Source organism: Sorghum bicolor, chromosome 7 (genome assembly GCF_000003195.3).
Source record: "Sorghum bicolor cultivar BTx623 chromosome 7, Sorghum_bicolor_NCBIv3, whole genome shotgun sequence".
In the NCBI taxonomy this organism is placed as follows: domain Eukaryota; kingdom Viridiplantae; phylum Streptophyta; class Magnoliopsida; order Poales; family Poaceae; genus Sorghum; species Sorghum bicolor.
In genome coordinates, this window is record NC_012876.2 from 14,292,725 (window position 1) to 14,314,276 (window position 21,552).

Genomic DNA, 21,552 nt, shown 5'->3' on the forward strand with positions numbered 1-21,552 from the left:
TACACCACCATGTGCAAGTGTGTTAGCATTTTCACAACCATTTTCCCAAAGGAGTTAGCCTCTCAAACTTGCCACGCCACTCGATCCTAACACGTTTGCAAAGTTAGATCACTCAAGTGGCACTAGATGACCGACATACAAACAAGTTTGCCCCTCTTGATAGTACGGCCATCTATCCTAAATCCGGTCATAAACTTCTCTACATACCTATAACCAGTGAAATGGAAATGCCCTAGGTTATACCTTTGCCTTGCGCTTTCCATTCATCTCCTCCAATGTTGATGCAACACATGCACCAAACAATCACCAAATGATATGATCCACTTCATATCATCACGTGACGGTATTGGTTCATCGATCTTGACCTCACTTGCTCTTCACTGTTGCCTCGGTCCATCGGCGCCAAGTCTTGCTCAAGCTTCACCGTCACACATGGTCCCTCACTTCAAAGCCTCTGACTTGCCCTTCACTCTTGCAACCGGTCCATCAAGCCAAGCCTCATCTTGATCTTCTCTACATTGGTCACATGACACCATGTCATGTCTCACATGCAATGAGCTCCTCCATCATCACATAATCACCTGTGGACTAATCTCCTATGTATCTCATATAAACACTATTAGTCCACCAAAGTTTTCACTCAATTACCAAAACCAAACAAGGACCTTTCAACTACAAACTTGGATGGATACACAATATAAACTTTCTGAATTAGAACTAGAGGAAAAATATGTAACCAAACATTTAGGGTATCGATACAATCTAGACAGTCTCAAATATGACTAAACGAACTAGACCTACAATGTACTTCAATTGAACAAGGATTTCGCCTCTAATTCAAACTAAAAGAGACAATTTCTTTGTTGGTTCTTCACCGGTACGCTTCTTCTAATTCTTCTCTCCATGCACATAAGGTCCACTCTGATCAGGCTTAGTCAAAACTTTTAGTAGATGAACATATTATTCCTCCCAATACTAGCATGGGCATCTACTATCATCCCACTGAAACTACAACTTCATATATGAACTCCAAATCAAAATCATCACAAAAAATGGCTAGAAATTACAAAAAATATGGCCAACAAGACCTAACCTTGTGACCTAGACACTTGTGGAAGATGTGGCCATAGTTAGAACCTTCCTTCTTCATCTTGAACTCTAGCATAGTTTGGTACTTACATTTTTCTGTAATGTCATGAGAGGGAGCTCCGGTATTAGTCATTGATGAACACCATGCGATGCCGAGGGCCTGGATGTTGACACCATCTATATGAAGAGGAAACCTCCCTTTTCGGCAAAACTAGCTACAAAAAGGGAGACAAGGATGTGAGATTGGGGATGAATGGGTCGGGTACTAGTCAAATCAAGTACACATTTAGAGAAATAAAGGTTTTAACCGTATATCCCTATTGGATCAAACATCACCAGATAGTGTGATCTAAGAGCATTACTGCTAGTTGAATCTCTGACCCGACAGTGATACTTGTTACCACTATCGGGTGAATTTTTTGCACCGGCAGTGTATCACTGTGGGGTTAGGCAGTGAACCAAAAATAATGTCCTTTCAGAATACATTGGAAAATTCTGTTCCCCGCTCTCCCATGTCTCCCTAGTGCAACATTTCATCTCCCTAGGGCCACCCTCTGTATCCGTGCCGACCGGAGGGGCCCTAAGAGTGTCGCTGCTAGCTTCGACCCCGACCCCAACCCCATCCGCCATCAGCCGCATGCCTACCTCGTCCTGGTCCCTATACTAGGATTAGCTACAAACCATCCCGACGCATCCCAGTCCCCATCTACCATGCATACTGTGGAGCATTTATTTCAAATATCATTCACATAATAGAATCATTAAAACCCTTGTGATTAGGCTGCTGTTAGATTCAGTTCATAAACTCTTGCATGTGGCTGTCTCTTTGTTAGTATTTTTAAATAGTACTTGCACCACACTCTTATGTTTGTAGTCAGGTTCCAACCTTAAGGTTTGATTATCTTGCCTTAGTGACATGTTTTTGTGAATAAGATACTGAATATGGTTCCCAAAACCATGGCATCCAATGCACATAACTTGGCGGTGTACAAATAATGTTTACAATATTGGTATGGCATTGGATATTATCAGGAACGATGAAATACTAAAGGGAAATTGCCACCATGCATAGCATATTACAAGATGGACAATGTTGATACAATTTTTCACTCCTATGAGAAACATAACTTGTGTATTCATGATCAGTCATGCAGGGTCCCTCATTTCCTCCTTTTAGGCACCTGGATTTCTCCGTGGTGCTGTGCCGTTCTCGCCAACTTTGCGGATCTATTTGTGCCTATTATCATTGCTGGGTCACCAAACCGGCAATGATACACTAGTACAGGGAAGGGCTTTAGCCCCGGGCCGTAAGGGCCTTTAGTCCCGGCTACAGAACCGGGGCTAAGGTTTCGGGACTAAATGTCCCAACTTTAGTACCGGTTCCGCGGACCGGGACTAAAGGTCCACCTTTAGTCTCGGTTGGTAACAGCAACCGAGACTAAAAGGTGCGCCAGGGTGTGCCACCTGGCCTCCACTTTTAGTCCCAGTTGTTGCTACCAACCCGAACTAAAGACTTTTTTATTTTTATTCTTTTCATTTGGTTTTTCATTTAGGGCTTACAATTATGTTATTATTATTTTTGAATGCGTATTGTTTGCTGGTAGTTTATGGAACGCGCACCTATAATTTATATAATTTAAAGCATTACATATAAATATACTATAAAACACTATATATATGTATATATTATATGTATCTATAGGTCCATAATATAATATTTACACATATGCTTCATGGACAAAGTATTTACAATATAATTTATCTCCGTCACTCAAGCATCGTACAAATGATCATCGTGATTTGGTTTCATTGGCTCTTGAGGGTTGAAGTAGCACTCGTCGCCGAGATTCAGGACTTGGTCGTTAAGAAATCTTGCGATTGTCTCCTGAATTCCTTTTAGGCGCACCGCATCCAACACCTGCTCCTTCAGCCACATCTCCTTTAATAGACGTTAAAGAAAAAAGTTAGAGGTATGAATAGGATTTATTAAATAGCAACAAATAAATGAAATAAACTTATTATATATACATGTTATATACTTTTAGGTGCTCAAGATTAGTTCTTTTAGCATAGACCGTCATAAACTCGCACACATAGTAGCCACACAAATTGTTGCCCGGTGTCTGCCGTAGAACCCACTGAAGTAAGATGGGTTTTGGAAGTGTTGCATTCAACTCTAGACAGTGTTTCTGCACGAACCCAGCCCAAACCCTAGCAATAAAAAGATCATTATTAATTATCTATTAGCGAGTTAAAAGAGCAGAATTTAATATATAGAGATTGGAATTACCCTTGGATAATATCTATCATTTATTGGTAATCGACCTGTGGTTTTCTCAACGAGTCATAGATTACCAATTGACATTGCCACAGATCAATGACAATTAGTATCCAATGAAAGCTGCATTTGTGTGCATGTAGGCAAAATTAGTATATATCTTCGTACTGATCTGATTAATTAGTTAAATAGAATGTACACACGATAACGACACTTAAAGTTGTAGGGAAAGAGTATATATCTTTTATCTTTTTGGTTGATCAAGAACCTCCATAGATTTCTCTCCGTTTGAGTTCTCCATAAGACATACGGGGTCTTCTGGTCTTTGAATACAACATTTAGATCCACAAATCCAATCTCCTTGTCATTTCTAACTCTGAGGTCCCTCATCATCTTTCTACATATGTATAGTGGGTTTCTGTAATTAGTTATATATATACATGATAAGTTACAGAGTGACATTATTGAAAGAAAGAATAACTTACAGACATAAGCAACTCATTAGAGATTTGTCAAGAGCATCCATGTGGCATAGTTGGTGTAGCTCATTAAATTGAACATAAATAATATCATCACCACGGAAGTAATGATAGTTTCTAATTCGGACACAAAGATAGTCATCTGCTTTTTTGACACACGCTGTCATGTACCATTTGTTTAGCATGTACATTTGCGTTCCAAGTTTGCTGAGGGCTGCAGGGTTGTATAGACAATTGCCATATGTATATTCCTTCTGCCAATGATCAATTTCTGGAGCACTTTCAATTGGTGCCCCAGCTATCATTTGGGCTATGCTAAGACCAGTTTCCGCAAAAAAAAATTCAAGCTCATCAAATTTTAAATCTGCCGCTATCTGCTGGTCTAGCACGTCAATGTTTGAACCATATTCATTTCCAATTACTAGCGGGGGCATTGATTGCTTTGATTGTTCCCCAAGCTGTGCTACACCCTTGCGTGCTCTTTTCTCTTTCTTCTTCTCTTCTTCTATGGATTTCCTAAAAGTGCGATCATAGTCCGATAAAGATGATGATTCTTTCTAAGCTTCACGCCTCTTTTTTGTTGAGCCTCAACCCTTTGACGTAGATCTTCTGGCCGTAGTAAGAGGTATAGCTTCTCAGGGTTTCACTTGGGTTCTCTTTCAGTCTTAAGTTTCTTGAAGAAACTATCCACGTTTGATTTTACTTAAGCATTTAGTTCTGCATCAGTCATCTCATAGGCCAGCTTCTTAGGAATGATAGCTTGTTTCTTTTCGGAGGCTTTCTTTTTTGGCAGTGGGGCGGCGGACATACTTGATTGTGTGGCCGGCCTCTTTTTTCGTGCTGGAGCCACATGTGGAGGCGATGGGGTGGCCGGTGGCGGTGTTGGAGCCCGAGGAGGCGGCGTTGGAGCCCTAGGTGGTGGCGTTGGAGCCCTAGGTGGCAGTGTTGGAGCCTGAGGTGGCGGTGTTGGAGCTCGAGGTGGCGGTGTTGGAGCCCTAGGTGGTGGCGTTGGAGCCAGAGGTGGTGGCGTTAAAGCCTGAGGTGGTGGCGTTGGAGACCGAGGCGATGCAGCTGTGTCTTGCCCTCCCTCGTCATCACCCACAGCACTATGACATGTTGGTGACCACCTATGAAACCAAAAGGTATATGAGTAAACCGCTAACTACGAGAATGCAAAATAAAGTTAGTGAACAAATGTATAGTCAATTTTCATGCCCACCTAGGATTAGATTCATGACGAGGAGGTGGTGGTAGACTACTAGGTGATGCCCCAGGAATAATGATGTAGCGCTTGCGCCAACAAATAAAAGTCTTCTCTGCTTCTCCTAGAGTCTTCTCTCCATCACCTCCTTCTATCTCAAGCTGCACATTACTGAAGCCTTTGACAACTCTATCCACCGAGACACTAGCATATACAGGTGGAACTATCGCCCCATGGATTTTTGGTGTCTTCGTAGGGTCGACAGGAGTTACAACAGCGACAGCAACCATGACTGTGGCAGTCCCCTGTGGAATGTGCAGCTCACATGTTGTCATAGGTTCAGTGATGTCATCCACCGAAAAGTGCAGCCCCACGCCATCTTGAATAGTTGGCATCTCCGTGGAAGCGCAACTGCTTTTCAACTGACGGGGGGGGGCTAATGTTGACTATAGGCTCTGATACAGTTTGCCTTTGTATAGAACTTACTGCCATCTGCACTTGTCTTTTGATCTCCACGTTCATTCTCTCTTCAAGCGCTTTCTCTCGCGCTATCGCTTCACGAGCCGCTTCGCATGACTCCATCACCATTGTCTCCAACCTATGCAACCGCTCTGCTTCCTCTTCCTTCTTTCTTTGGTGGCTTCTATAAGTCGGTCTATCTTTAGGGAAGCCATGCTCCCACGATACCTCCCCATAGCCTCTTGTTCGCCCACCGTGTTCAGCAGTCTCCAGGGCGTATGTCGGCTCATCCTTCTCTCTATTTGGCTAGCAGGTGCCACTTTCAACTAATCCTCTGGCATAGGCCATTCTCTGTCCCACTCTCTCGAGATTTTCGCCGTACACTACCTTTCCTGTCTCTAAGTCTATGGTTCCCCCGTGACCGAAGAACCAATACTTGGCACGCTAAGGCCAGTGCAGTGATTCTGGTTCAATCCCTCACTCAAGACTTTCCTGTTCCAGCTTTTGCCACTTAGGAATAGTAGTCCTGTAGCCACCTGAACCCAAGTGATGGTGGTATTGCTTTTGTTTAGCATTTTCCTGATTCTTGATCATCCGTGCTTGACCCTCTTCTGAGTTCTTAAACTTTACGAACTCACCCAAAAAGGCCTCAACTTGACGTAGGCCTTGTTGGTGAAATCTGGTGTCCGGCCTTGTGCAACAAAAGTCTTGTATAATGTCTTCTTCCAAGCCTGAAATTGTTTGGCCATCTTCTGCATAGCTCAGATTTTAACCTTCTCCTTCAAAGCTTCATCCTATGTATCGAGCGTGAAATGTTGAAGGATATCTAGCCAAATCAATTCCTTGTCACGATCTAAGACAAAACTAATATTAGGGTTATCTTTCCGTTGCCTCCATTCACGAGCACTGACCGGGAACCTGTCCCTTACAAGGTAGCCACAGTGCGCAACAAATTTTTTAGAATTAGCCCCAAGTACTTGTCCTGTACCCTCATCGAATTCTGACAGAATGTACCGACCCTCCAACGGCTTCTTCGGGCCGCGCACTTTTCTACTCTTCTCAGAAGTTTTCGCCAATTTAGAGGGCTACACAAACAAGTATAAATATATTAATATAAATGTCATTTATTTTAATTTCATATATATACATATATACTAGATAGACCTCATCAGGATTGTCTCCCACAAGTTATTCATAATCAGCAAAGTACTGACTCCCATCATCTTCGCCTTGGGGATCTGGATTGATGCCGCTGTTGATTAGGTCCATCATTGCATCATCCATGTTATCATTTGGATTGGCCATTTCTACAAATTGGACGCCAAGTTATTAGCATTTATGTCTCAAGTAAATTTATAGTATAAAAATATATGTATAATTAATCTAATAATACTTATACCTTTTATACAAATGTCATAAAAATTTTAAATTGTTTGATTTCTAACAATTTGAGGTTTGCAAAAAAAAATCATATTTGTAACTTTGCTTATCAAATTATGACTTATTTGATAAGTCAAAATATTTTAACAATAATTTAATGAAAAATCTAATGATACTTAGTGGATACATAAATATTATTATTCTATCATATAAATTTGATTAAATTTGAGATACTTTGACTCTACAAGGTTCATGGAATGATTTACAATTTGAGATTGCAGTAGCTCGTAAGAAATAATACAATTGAGTTCACTGCGTGTTAGAACAATCTAGAAACGTGTACGTTTCGCGAGCGCGTGTGTTTGGTCGATCGGAATATGACAAGTGTAGATGTAGGGTTACGTTTTGGCGAGAGGTACTTCAGCAGGCGTTTGGGAACGAGATTTTTATCATGCGTTTGGGAACAGATTTATAGTTTTGATTCAAATAAAATTCACTAAAATGATTTTTAATTCATACAACATATCATCTCATTCGTACAGTATAAAAAATAGCCTGCAGATCACCACATTCATACAACATATCACCGCCTTATGGGAGAACAAGAACAAATATATAGTAGAAAATCATTAAGTGCTAGTTTTTTGAACAAAAACACATAGCCTGCAGATCGAACACATAGTCTGCAGATCTTTAAACAAACATCCAGCACAATGTTGCCACCTTCACTCTGTGAAATCCACACACAATGTAAGTTAATCAAGCATTCATACATTTTTAGCAATTCTGGACATACATGCAACAGTTGGGTAAATAAATCATAACTAGAGTTCTACAGATACAAAATCCATGCAACAAGACATTATGGAAAGCTTATAAAATTGTATACAATTCATATTTAATCATCTTAGCATGATTAGTAAGTTACCTAAGTCAAACATGCATATTTAAAGAATCTGGTCCAGGAATTCCAGAGAACAAGCATTTTGACAGATAAACTTTATACCCTTATGACTCACAAACCATTTATCCAAATGATATGAAACTATAACACAAGCTAGATGAAAGAGTTATCTACAACTTTTGTATATACAGGACCTGCCATGCCACATTAAACAGTTATAACACCATTTTCACATGTCCACAAATTATGATTATGGACTCTTTAGAAATCCTACTAAATTGTGAACAACTTTCTTATAAACATTTAGAGCTCATTCTGTCACTAACAAGATCACACATAGCAATATACCAAGCAAACAACTATAAAAGCAATCTATCATTTTTAGGACTGCCCACAACACAGCTTCTTGTTTAAATCATAACTGGAGTTACATAACTCCAAAAGACATGCAAGAAGACATTCTGGAAAGCTTAACAAATTATCTATATTTCATCCTTAGGCATCAAAGCATGATTCACATGTTTGGCAGGTCGAAACTACTAAGTTGCAGAATCTGTCCGTGATAAACATAGGTAGCCATTTCTGAAACCTAACTTTGAACAGACATAAATCATAAACCACAAGGCCAAATGCCATCAAATTTTAACAGCAGCTATATGAATGAAATATCTACACTTTTGTTATAAACAAGAGTACCAGAAAACATCATTTAAATATTGCAATCTGAATAATTCCATAAACTGTCTTGAAACAACAATTGTAAACAATTAATTATTAACTTATATTTTAAACATGCACTTGGGCAAAACCTGGCATCGAATTTTTTTCTGTAGCCTACACAGGATTACAAGAACTGGAACACGCATCAGTGGGATTAGGAGACTGCAAACGTTGATCTAGTGGGAACAAACACAAAAAAAAATCAACATTTCGTTCTCTGTGCTCACCCTCGACGACGGCGCCGCGGGCCTTCTTTGGCCGGAGAGGAGAAGACGGCCGAGGGCGGGGAGGCGGTTGGCCGAGGGCGAGAAGGTGGCCGCGCGGGGGGGGGGGGGGGGGCACGCGGCCGGCCGGGGCGTCGCTGGAGAAGTAGGCGGTACGGCGGCGCGAAGACGTACGTACGGCTCGGGACGAGGAGGCGGCGGCGGCGCTCCTCAGCGCGTGTCTCTACGTCGGAGAAGGAGGCGGCGGCAGCTCGGCGAAGAAGAAGACTGTGCGCGGCGGAGAATGGAGCGCGCGGCGGCGGTTTAGGGCAACGTCGATCTGGTGGAGGAAGAAGAAGACTGTTAGGCTAAATACCCGCGGGGACCTTTAGTCCCGGTTCCTGGCTACAACCAGGACTAAAGGCAACCTTTAGTCCCGGTTCCAGCCAGGAACCGGGACTAAATGTATTTTTGCTGTTTCTTATTTATTTATGCTTACAATAATTAGATTCATATTGTTAATTGCATAGTAAATAGAACAATAGGTATTAATTTGTTAAAAAATAATAGTTCCATTTCTTTTTGTCTAATTGCTTACATAATAAATTTGGAAACATAAAATCTTTTCATCACTTATATTAGCAAACTTAAATATGAAAAATAATAAGTATTTTGTTAATGCAAAAATGTATTATTTAATTTTAATATCTTAAAGTAGATGTTTTTATAGAAAATTTGTTTGTGCATTATTTAAACGTAAATTTTGTTTATTTATCACCATTTATATCCAAAATCATGATATACGTGATATTCACTATTATATCGGATTATTTTTTAAAGATTTTTCTCTATTTCTTATTTATTTATGCTTACAACAATATTCACCATTACATCGGATTATCTCTAACAACTTTCTATTCAAATTTTTTTCATTTCAAGTCATCGAATGGGTCATTTGACCAAGTTTGACCAAAGTCAAAGCATTGGTTTTTAGAAACACACACTTTGACCGAATCCTATATGGTCCCAAATGCAAAAGTAATGAATACAAAGTTTGTTGCACTCATCTAGTTCTACATTTGGTCTAATGGTCAACTTTTCTTTTGGAAAAATTTGAACCACTCAATTTTGAATTTTGAAAGAATTCATAGCCACGCATCGGTTTTCGGAACCCTAGATGGCCTCGAATGGAAAAGTCATGAATTCCAATATTGTTCCACTCATCAAAATCTACATTTAATATATAGACCATTTTTGCATTTCACAAAGTGTTGGGAAGGTGTAGTTGAAAATCCACAATTGACACATATAGTTTCATATAGTTTGTGTGAGATTCAAGATTTGGTGGGTATTGTGAACTTAAACTTTCTCAAATGGAAAAATTATCTATATAATAAGTTTAGATCTTGATGATATCTAACAACTTGGTATTCAAAAATTTTTCATTTTAAGTAATTTAGTTTGTCATTTGACCAAGTTTGACCAAAACCCGTCTTGGATTTTGAACAAATGTTGGCTCAAATTTATCCAAATGAAAAAATGGATAATATATCAAATGTGGATCTTGATGATCTCTACCAACTTTGTATTCAAAGTTTTTTCATTTCAAGAATGGGTCATTTGACCAAGTTTGACCAAAGTCAAAGCATTGGTTTTTAGAAACACACACTTTGACCGAACCCTATATGGTCCCAAATGGAAAAGTAATGAATACAAAGTTTGTTGCACTCATCAAGTTCTACATTTGGTCTAATGGTCAACTTTTCTTTTGGAAAAGTTTGAACCACTCAATTTTGAATTTTGAAAGAATTCATAGCCACGCATCGGTTTTCGGAACCCTAGATGGTCTCGAATGGAAAAGTCATGAATACCAATATTGTTCCACTCATCAAAATATACATTTAATATATAGACCATTTTTTTATTTGACAAAGTGTTGGGATTCATGACCAAGTTTGACCAAGTTTGACTATTTTTGCATTTGACAAACAATTAACACATCTCTTATAATAGCAAACTTAAATGTCATTTCCCACAAGTCATTTCACTATTTGAAATGATATAAAATAAGAAAAACTAATATAAATATCTTAAGTTACAATTGTCACATACATACTCTAATGCAATCTATTTATTAGGCGGGCACAATAGTGATCTTCTTTTTGACGTATGTTCCTTGGTCATGATCTTGACGTAACCATGGAGTGTCCTCAGCATTTATCAGTATGCTCGGATCTTTGGTCACATTGAAAGGCGTGATTCGGTTATCAGTATGCTCGGATCTTTGGTCACATTGAAAGGCGTGATTCCGTCATCCCTTTCATAATCTTCTGAAATATCTGACTTGTCCTCAATTTCCACAATGTTTCTTTTCCCTGAGAGAACTATATGGCGTTTTGGCTCATTTGTTGATTTGTTGTCATTTTTCCCTCTCTTCTGTTTTGTAGACATGTCTTTCACATAGAACACCTAATTCACATCAGCAGCAAGGACAAATGGTTCATCTTTGTAACCAACATTGTTGACGTCCGCTGTTGTCATTCCATAGTCTTTGTCAACTGTCACCCCGCCTCCGGTAACCTTCACCCATTGGCACCAGAACAAAGGGACTTTAAAATTAGGTGCGTAGTCTAGTTCCCAAATCTCCTCTATATGGCCATAATATGTTTGTCTGTTTCCATTCAGGTCTATGGCGTCTACGCGAACTCCACTATTTTGGTTCGTGCTTCTTTTATCTTGGCCTAGGGTGTAAAATGTATCTTCATTTATCTCGTACCCTTTGTACGTGAGGATGTGCCATGATGGTTACCTAGCCAACAAATATAGTTGCTCATCAATCTGGTCATTACCCTGACATTCTTTTCGTAACCAATCACTAAAAGTGTCCATGTGCTGACGCATAAACCAAGCTTCATTCTTCTCTGGGAATTGGGATTGTAGGAAGTCCTTGTGTTTCGTGACATACGGCTCCACCACGGATGAGTTTTGAAGAACTGTGTAGTGTGCTTTATTGAAAGAATCGTCCCCCGTATCGATGTATGTTTTCTTTCCTAGTGTTCCCTTTCCACTCAGTCTCCCCTCGTGTCGCGATTCAGGAACACCAATTGGGTCAAGTTTAGGAATGAATTCAACACAGAACTCAATGACCTCCTCTGTCTCGTAGCCCTCTACGATGCTTCCTTCTGGGCGAGCACGTTGGTGAACATATTTCTTCAGAACTCCCATAAACCTCTTGAAGGCAAACATATTATGTAGGAACACAGGACCAAGAATATTGATCTCCTTGACCAGATGAACTAGGAGGTGTGTCATGATATCAAAGAAGGATGGAGGGAACACTAACTCAAAGCTGACAAGACATTGAACCACATCATTCTGTAGAGCAGCTAGTTCCAGTGGATTGATTGCATCTGAGAAATTGCATTGAGGAATGCACAAAGCTTTACGGTGGCCAGATGTACATGTGGAGGTAGAATTCCTCTTAATGCAACTGGAAGCAATTGCGTCATAAGCACATGGTAGTCATGCGACTTTAAGTTTAGAAATTTCTTCTCGGGCACATTAATTATACCTTTTATATTAGAGGAGAATCCAGATGGGACCTTGATGCTGCTTAAGCATTCAAACATGATTTCTTTCTCTTCATTGCTAAGAGTGTAGCTAGTAGGTCTTAAATATTGGCGTCCATCATTTGTCTTCTCTGGATGCAGGTTGTCTCGTTCTTCCATGCGTTGCAAGTCTTGTCGTGCTTCAAGTGAATCCTTAGACTTACCATATACACCCATAAATCCTAGAAGGTTCACACAAAGATTCTTTGTTAGGTGCATGATGTCGATCGCATTCCGGACCTCTAGGACTTGCCAATAGGGTAGCTCCCAAAATATTGACTTCTTCTTCCACATGGGTGCATGACCCGCTGCATCTTTTGGAACTAGTTGGCTGCCTTGTCCCTTACGAAAAACTACTTTCACATCCTTAACCATCTCAAATACATCTTCTCCAGTTCTGTTTCAAGGCTTGCATCGGTGGTCTGCCTTACCTTTAAAATGCTTTCCTTTCTTTCTAACTGGGTGATTCATAGAAAGAAATCAACGATACCCAAGGGACATGACCTTTCTGCATTTCAAATATATATTATCAAGGTCATCAAAACAGTGTGTGCATGCATTATATCCCTTGTTTGTCTGCCCTGAAATATTACTTAGAGCAGGCCAATCATTGATTGTCACAAACAATAGTGCTCGCAGGTCGAAGTGTTCCTGTTTGTACTCATCCCACACACGAACACCTGTTTCACTCCATAAAAGAAGGAGTTCTTCAATTAATGGCCTTAGATAGACATCAATGTCATTGCCCGGTTGCTTCGGGCCTTGGATGAGCACCGACATCATAATGAACTTTCGCTTCATGCATAACCATAGAGGAAGGTTGTAGATACATAGTGTAACAGGCCAAGTGCTATGACTACTGCTCTGCTCACCAAAAGGATTCATACCATTCGTACTTAAAGTGAACCTTAAGTTTCTTGCATCTTTTGCAAACTCTGGTAATTCCCTGTCTATTGCTCTCCACTGGGACCCACCAGCAGGGTGTCTCAACATGTTGTCTACTTTACGGTCTTCTTTGTGCCACCGCAACAATTTTGCATGGTCCTTATTTCTAAAAAAACGTTTCAGACGTGGTATTATAGGAGCATACCACATAACCTTTGTAGAGATTTTTTTTCTAGGACGTTCTTCCCCCTAAACATCGCAAGGGTCATCTCGCCTGATCTTATACCGTGATGCTTTACATACGGGGCATTCATCTAAATTCTCGTAGTCCTTGCCACGGTATAGGATGTAGTCATTAGGACATGCATGTATCTTCTTGATTTCTAATCCAAAAGGACAGACGATCTGTTTTGCTTCGTACGTAGTAGTGGGCAGTTCATTAGGCTTCGGCAGCATCTTTTTTTGGATCTTCAGTAATTGCCCAAATGTCTTATCGGATACACCATTCTGTGTCTTCCATTTTAACAATTTCAGTGTTGTACCTAGTTTTTTTTGCCCATCCTCGACAGATGGGTATAGTAATTTCTTGTGATCTTCTAACATGTAGTCAAACTTTGTCTTCTCTTTTTCACTTTCGCAATCTTTCTGTGCATCACGAATGACATCACCAAGAGCATCATCTTCAACAGGTGCGCCTTCTGCACCTGCCTCATCTTCAGCTTCTCCCATTGCTGTATCACCGAAGTCACCGTATTGAGCAATAATGTCGTCAGGCTCTAACTGTTCTTCTTCACCTTCTTCCATCATTATCCCGTTTTCTCCATGCTTGGTCCAACAAATATAGTTTGGCATAAAACCCAACTTCAACAAATGTGAGTGGATATTTCTAGAGCTAGAATATTCCTTCAAATTCTGATACAAGGCACATGGGCAACATATGAATCCATCCCGCTTGTTTTCCTCGGCCACTTTTAAGATATAATGCACACCATCAATGAATTCTTTGGAGCGGCAATCGGCATTGTACATCCAATGATGTGTCGTTGTCTGTATTGCAACGTAAAGTATTATAAGTTTCTAATTTTTTATACAGAAATTAAAGTAACCCTAAACCTAAAATTCTCTATTTCTAGTTTTTCTAAACCAGCAAAATTAAAAAGACATAAAAGTTCTCTATGTTCTAACTAATCATGAAATGTGGCATGCATACTAGTTATAATTAACTAATTAACCATGTCATAAATTGCAAATTAAAGAAATATAAGTTTCTAATTTTTAATAGAGAAATTAAAGTAACAAAAAATCTAAAATTCTCTATTTCTATTTTTTCTAAATAAGAAAAATTAAAAAAGCACAAAAGTTCTCTATTTTTCTAACTAATCATGAAATGTGGTATGCATACTAGTTATAATTAACTAATTAACTTTGTCATAAATTGCAAATTAAAGTATTATAAATTTATAATTTTTAATAGAGAAATTAAAGTAACAAAAAACCTAAAATTCTCTATTTCTAATTTCTCTAAACAAGGAAAATTAAGTCGGTCAAAAATTGCAAATTTGTAACACCCAAAAATTTTATTTATTTCAAATAGATGAATTAAATTTAAATGAATTTATTTTGTGAGCATTTTCAATATAGGAAAATAAATAAATTCGGAGAAATTAAAATTTAATGTAAGCTTAGAGAAACATTTATGTTGCATTCATGCTGGAGCATTTCTTTTGTGATGATTGTTCTAAAAAAAAACCAAAATATCTTGCTCAAGAAAATATTTGAAGAAAAGAAATTCATTTGGAAATTGTGTATAAAAAAAAAGAATCCTTTCCCTCTCTCCCCCTTCCTCTTTTCGGCCTGGTAGCCCAGTAACCCACCCCGCGCGCCCCATCTCCTTCCTGGGCCGCGGCCCAGCCGGCCTCCCCCTTCCCCCCCGCTCTCTCCCCCCGCTGACAGGCCGGGCCCGCCTGTCAGCTCCCTCTTCTCCCAACCGATGCCCCGCTCCTTCCTCTCTCTCTCTCAGTTTGGAAACCGTCCGGCCAAGCCGCGCCCCGCTTCCCCCACGTTCCCTCCCCCGCGCCTCGGTTTCAGTTGGAGAAAACCCCCTCCCCGTGCGCCCGAGCCTCCTTCCCGTCCCCATTCCTCCTCTCCTCGTTTCTGCTCCCATCCGCGAAAGCGCAGAGAGAAGCCGCCGCCGCGACCTCCGCGTGAAACCGCCGTCCCGAGCCGTTTTCGTCGATTCTCGTCGCGTTGGTGAGTTTCCCACTCTTCCCCGCTCCCTCCCCGTTCTTTTTCTGAGCAAAACGAGGCTCTCTAGCGCTCCGGCCGCGCTCGCCGGAGTAGTTCGTCGCGGCCGGCCATGGCGCAGGCCTCTCAGGCGTTCTCCGGCCGCGTCGTAGCCGGGGATGAATTCCCCTTGCCCTCCTCTCTCTCCCGATGGTCTCGTTTTGGAAAACCGCGCGCTGTAGCCTCCCCTTGAAGTGCGCCGGCGACCTTGCTCGCTGCGGCCATGGAGCGCCGCCGCCGTCCCCTCCCCCTCCGGCGGCCGGCCCCCTTCTCTTCCCTTCCCCCTCCCAGGATCTAATCCTGGCCGTCCATTTCAAATCGGACGGCCAGAGACGCCCAATACCCCTTCGGGGGAAAATTTGCTTAAAGAGCCCCTCCCAGATTTCCAAATTCGGCCGCAGTCCTTAGCGCCTTCGAGTAAAATACGTTTTCTCTTTTAGAAAACGTATTATCCGTCGGTGAGGTCAAAATACGCTTTCGGGAAATTACAGAATTGCCACTGAACTTGTTTTGGTCATAAAATATTCGTTATAGCTCCGATTTGACCGGTTCAAATTGTGTTAGATTCGTAATTAAATTCTCTACATGATAGTACCACTGTTTCTGTAGTTTGCCACTTTTTATTTTCAGGGTTAGGTTTAATTAATTAATTGCCTATAGGAAATCGCCGGAAAGTCGTAACTTGGTCGTTTTAGCTCCGATTTTCGTGATCTTCGCACCGATGTGATCGTAGCGAATCGTAGGTTCTGTTTTTAAGTATTTTATTTCATTTTTGATCTGTTGGTGTACTGTTCTAATTAAATGATTGTTTGCTTGTATGAATGAACCTGGATGCGTGTTGTTGTGTGGTACCGATCGAGCGCAGGCGGTGACGTGTCCGTGGGTGATCCATTTTACTTCGAGGAGCAGCAGGACCAGCAGCAGTTCCCCTTCACTGAAGGCAAGTATAACATGGGTTTCCCTTGTACACCTATTCACTTAATTAATTACGCATCTGCATGTGTCTAATTTTGATAACCCTAAGGACATCCTAGCTACCTGACTAAACACTTATGACCCCTATGGGAAGAATGCATGTGGGTAGCTTTGCTAGTGCTTTAATTAATTGAGACTTTATTATCACCCTGACTTTAATGAATATGATGATAAATGTTGGGAAAAAGGGCTATGGAACAATTGACTTCGGTCGGGTTGACCTAGACTCTCCGTAAGGACTTCTCTGTAAGCGACAATGCGGGACATACAGTGCAACCGTGATGGTTATATGGCTCTAACTTTAGCTCAGTAATAGGATCTCATCTAGCTGGTTAGAGGTTACCCGAAAGGGTGCAAGAGGGGCTTGCCACTTTGGGTATAGAACTGCTTCTGTTCCTATGTGTATAGCCGTGATGGAAATGTGCCATGGGAAAGGGGGTTCTCTATATCTGCCTACCGAGGAAACCTCGCGGCCCTAACTAGTTAGACGTGGCCTATGGAAGGCTTCATAGTGTTCCCTGCCCGCTCACCTTGGCAGTGTTAGTGGGTCTTGCAAACCCCGGGCATATGGGTAACACGACTTACGGGAAAAGTGCACACCTCTGCGCAGAGTTTGATCAAACTGGTATACTAGCCGTGCTCTCGGACATGAGCGGCCTTGGACCCTTACGGAATAGTTGGGTGTGGATGATTATGGGAAATAACTTATGAAAATCTGACGCATTGATCGTGATGATTAATGTGGTTTAACCGTGATGGTGATGGTGTTAGCCGTGAAGGTTAACGTTGTTAATATCATGTGCTCATTTGGGCTAATCGGGAGCTTAAGCATAATTGATGATTAAATAGGATTAAAACATTGACCAATTAAAATGCTAACTGCAGTAGCCAGTGTCTGACCTTTTTGAGCCGCATAAAATCCTATGTTATGCTTGTGGAGTACGAGATGTACTTACGCTTGTCTTTATCTTTCTTTTTGGACAAAATCCCGGATGGGTAACAGATGACAGCTACTACGAGGAATTCTCTGAGAACTTCTAGGTTGGCGATCCCCCAGTCGGTCGTCCCTGTATTGGAGTTATCTTATCATAGCTAGTTATGAGTTTATTTTCCGTTTGTCGCAGACTTTGATATATTTGTGTTTTAATAACGTTATGTAAGACACTTGTGATGATACATTTGTAATTTGTCGACTTGTGTGCGCGACTATTCCTGGGGCGCATATGAGATTATTGTACTCAAATTTATCTTTAAATTTGGGTTGACAAATTGGTATCAAAGCAAGGCTGACTGTAGGACGCAAACCTAGGTAGAAACAGTCGATTTTAGGGTTTTTATTTTCGCTTTATTTATTTCACTGCTCACTTTACTTTCTTGTTATTTTATTAAAAGTTTATATTCTTACCCACTGTTCTATTTATGTAAACATATTGGTCCTAATTCTTAAAACAAAATTTATAGATGCCTCGTCGCAGCGCAGCCGCGTATCGTGCCCTCTTCGTCGACGCCCGTGCTCCGGCAGTTGCACCAGCACCAGCTCCAGTACCTGCACCTGCACCAGTACCAGCACCCGTACCTGAGCCCGAGGTCGTTGCCTCTGGTGGCGGCGAGGAGGAGGAGCCTATGGACACGGGGTCCCCTACGCCTAAACCTTCAGCTCCTACACCAGTGGCGGTACCGTTTCCGCAGGCTGCCGCTCCAGTTCCACCTGCGCCTGCACCCCCTGCACCTGCACCACCTGCACCTGCACCACCTGCGCCTGCACCCCACGCGTCGACGGGATCAGCACCGACGCCTCAGTACCCTCAGGTTGTTCCGGAGATGGGATGGACCTCCAGGAACAAGTTCATGGAGGCGGACGAGGACGCTCACTACCACACTCTGCTCACGGGTGTGTTGGCGAGCTACTACCCGGAGTTTGCTGCCACTGTCCGCTACCTTTGTTCGGAGCACAAGCACCCGTTGGAGAACACCTACTGGAAGGCCGAGGTGATCATCACAGCTCGGAACAACGTCGACAACTCGGACGAGGTGGAGTCCATACACGAGAGCAGGGTTAGGCGTGCTTCCGCCTACGAGAGCATGGAGGATGCAGCTCAGGCCGCGTACTTTCACTACCATGGCCGCCGTTTTGAGGCCATGTAGGAGGATAGGTACCGGTTCCTTCCTCGCAACGACCCAGATGGCAGGACATGGCATGTCCTGGCACCTCCTGCTGGTGACCCTACCCTAGATACGACTGTGAGACACGTCAGTGCCATTCAGGAGATGAATGTGGCACTGAGGCAGGAACTGCGTGTTGCGCAGCAGGCGGGGAAGCGCCTCCAGCGTCAGGTGGATGAGCTGCGTGGTCAGCTTGGACAGCCACCCATCTACAAGAAAAAGCCCCGCAAGTTCGTTCTCCAGGATAGAGCTCCTTAGGTTTTCCAGTACTTTCTAGATTGACGCTAGCACGAGTATTTCAGTAATGTGTGGCATGTGAACTTTAGTGAGTCGCTGTTTGTGTTGATGAACAATTATGATTTGGAGTTTTGTTTGATTGTGGAAACATGTGGGCCTGTCCGCATGTTTCTAAACCTTAATCTTAGAAGTAAATGTTGTTTAATTTCGAGGTTGGGTTACTTTATCTTGTCTCAGTCATGCTGTTTCTGGAGCAGTCTGTGATGTTTATTCAGTATCTCATTATCGGTTCAGTCAAAAATTACGAAATTTTTATGGTGAAAACTAGACTGGTATATCTTTCATCTCCAACTGGAATCACCTCATTATCTGTTCGGATCTATGAGATATGTCCGTTTTAATCTGCTGTACCTGCGCAGACTGAGAACCAGAGCAGAACCTGATGAATCACAATTTTGATTATGTTACTGTTGGAATCAGTAAAAGTGGCCTGAATAAAGTTTGTAGAGAATTTCATAACCTTTCCAACGATGTATACCATGTTCCTGTTGAATCTATAGATTCTGACATAAGCACGGATTACTGACCTGCTGAGTTTGAAACTTGTCCAGAAAACTGATAGACTTGTTTTTATTCATTATAAGCGATGAATAATTATTTTTGGAAGATCACTAAAAGCCGTGAATCTTTGTTGGAAGCAGATGGACGCCGAAGGAGCAGCCGCTGGTCGTGGACGTGTCCGTGGCCGTGGTCGTGGCCGTGGACGTGGTGTACCTGAGAATCCACCACCACCACCGCCGCCGATGACTATCGAGCAGCTCATGGGTATGCAAGCTAATCTGATGCAAGCCATGATGAACCGTATGAACAATGAACCAGTAGCAGCACCACCGCCGGTTCAAGTCCGTGACAAGCGTGGGGAGTTCTTGAAGGGACGTCCCCCGGTGTTCACCCATGCCTCTGATCCACTGGAGGCAGACGACTGGTTAAAAGCAGTCGAGAAGCAGCTAAACATAGCCCAATGCAGCGACCTGGAGAAAGTGCTATACGCATCAGGCCAGCTGCAAGGACCTGCACAGGAGTGGTGGGAGTCCTATCAATATGGACGCCCGAACAATGCTCCGCCAGTCACCTGGAAGGAGTTTACGAAAGGGTTCAGGTCCCATCATATTCCGGAGGGCCTGATAGAACTGAAAGCGGAAGAATTCCGATCTCTCAAGCAGGGATCGATGACAGTCAGTGAATATCGTGACAAGTTTGCTCAACTGTCACGATATGCTCCATATGAGGTGGCTAGGGACTCTGACAAGCAGCGTCTCTTCCTGAAGGGTCTGTATGATGGACTGCAGCTGCAGCTGATGAGCAACACCTACCCTTGTTTCCAAGAATTGGTGAACCGCGCTATTGTCATCGACAACAAGCGCAAGGAGATGGATGCAAAGAAGAGAAAGCTCCAGGGGCAGCCATCGGGCAGCAACACTCGCCCACGTGCGTACCCTCACCGGGGATTCCCTCAGCGCAGTCAAGGACCACAGAATCAGTGGAACCGTGGTCAGTTTCCTCAGCGTCCCCAGTACTACCAGCAGCACAATCACCAAAACCAACAACGTCCCCAGCAGCAGTTTGGCAACCAGAATCAGCAACGCCCCCAGCAACAGGTCAGCAATCAGGCTCCACGCCAAGGAGTGCCCAATAATGCTCCTGGCAAGAGTGCAGCACCCAGCAGCAATCCTAATGCCTGTTACCGCTGCGGAGAGGTGGGACACTATGCCTACCAGTGCCCCAAGAAGCAGAATCTACCAGCCCAGCAAAATCAGAACAACAATCAGAGGCCTGCTTGACCTCCGTTCTCTGGGAAAGTGAACCATGTGTCCACTGACACAGCTCAGGAAGCACCTGAGGTTATGATGGGTACGTTCAACATCAACTCCATCCCCGCTACAGTACTGTTTGATTCTGGTGCTTCACATTCTTTTATCTCCCAAGCTTTTGTTAGAGTGCATAGCATCCCACTTTGTGCACTGAAAAATTCCATGCTAGTAAATTCACCGGGAGGCACCATGCCAGCTAATTACTGGAGCCCCTCCACTAGTATATCTCTAAGGAGGGTAGATTTCAAGGTGAAACCTATTGTGCTAAGAACCATGGGAATTGACCTCATACTTGGTATGGATTGGATGAAGCAGCATGGGGCAGTAATACAGTGTCAAGAGAGGGCTGTGGTGGTGACATCACCAGGTGGGGATAGAATAAGTGTGGATGTGGCAGTGCATCCTCAGCCGACTGCTACAGTGAATCAGTTGAGTGGAGGTAATCAAGAAGACCAGGTGGTGGACGAGTTCCCCGATGTTTTCCCGGATGAGTTGCCAGGTATACCACCAGACCGAGACATTGAATTTCTTATTGAGCTTTTACCTGGAACTGCACCCATAGCAAAAAGACCATATAGAATGGGGGTAAATGAATTAGAGGAACTTAAGAAAGAGCTTAAGGAATTGCAAGAAAAAGGGTTTATTCATCCTAGTTCTTCACCATGGGGTGCACCAGTAATCTTTGTTGATAAGAAAGATGGCACTAGGAGGATGTGTGTGGATTATCGATCATTAAATGAAGTCACTATTAAAAACAAGTACCCATTGCCTAGAATAGATGACTTATTTGACCAACTGAAAGGAGCATGTGTATTCT

At 42.3% G+C, this 21,552-nt stretch overlaps 1 protein-coding gene across 1 annotated transcript in view; it reads left to right on the forward strand.

Annotated features, from left to right (window-relative positions):
• Positions 1-18,609, forward strand: part of LOC110437227 (translation initiation factor IF-2-like) — a 53,915-nt gene extending 35,306 nt beyond the window's left edge. The window contains exon 6 of the mRNA XM_021465603.1: positions 17,926-18,609. Within this exon, the coding sequence (XP_021321278.1) occupies positions 17,926-18,609 (684 nt within the window). The remainder of the gene's footprint in view (positions 1-17,925) is intronic.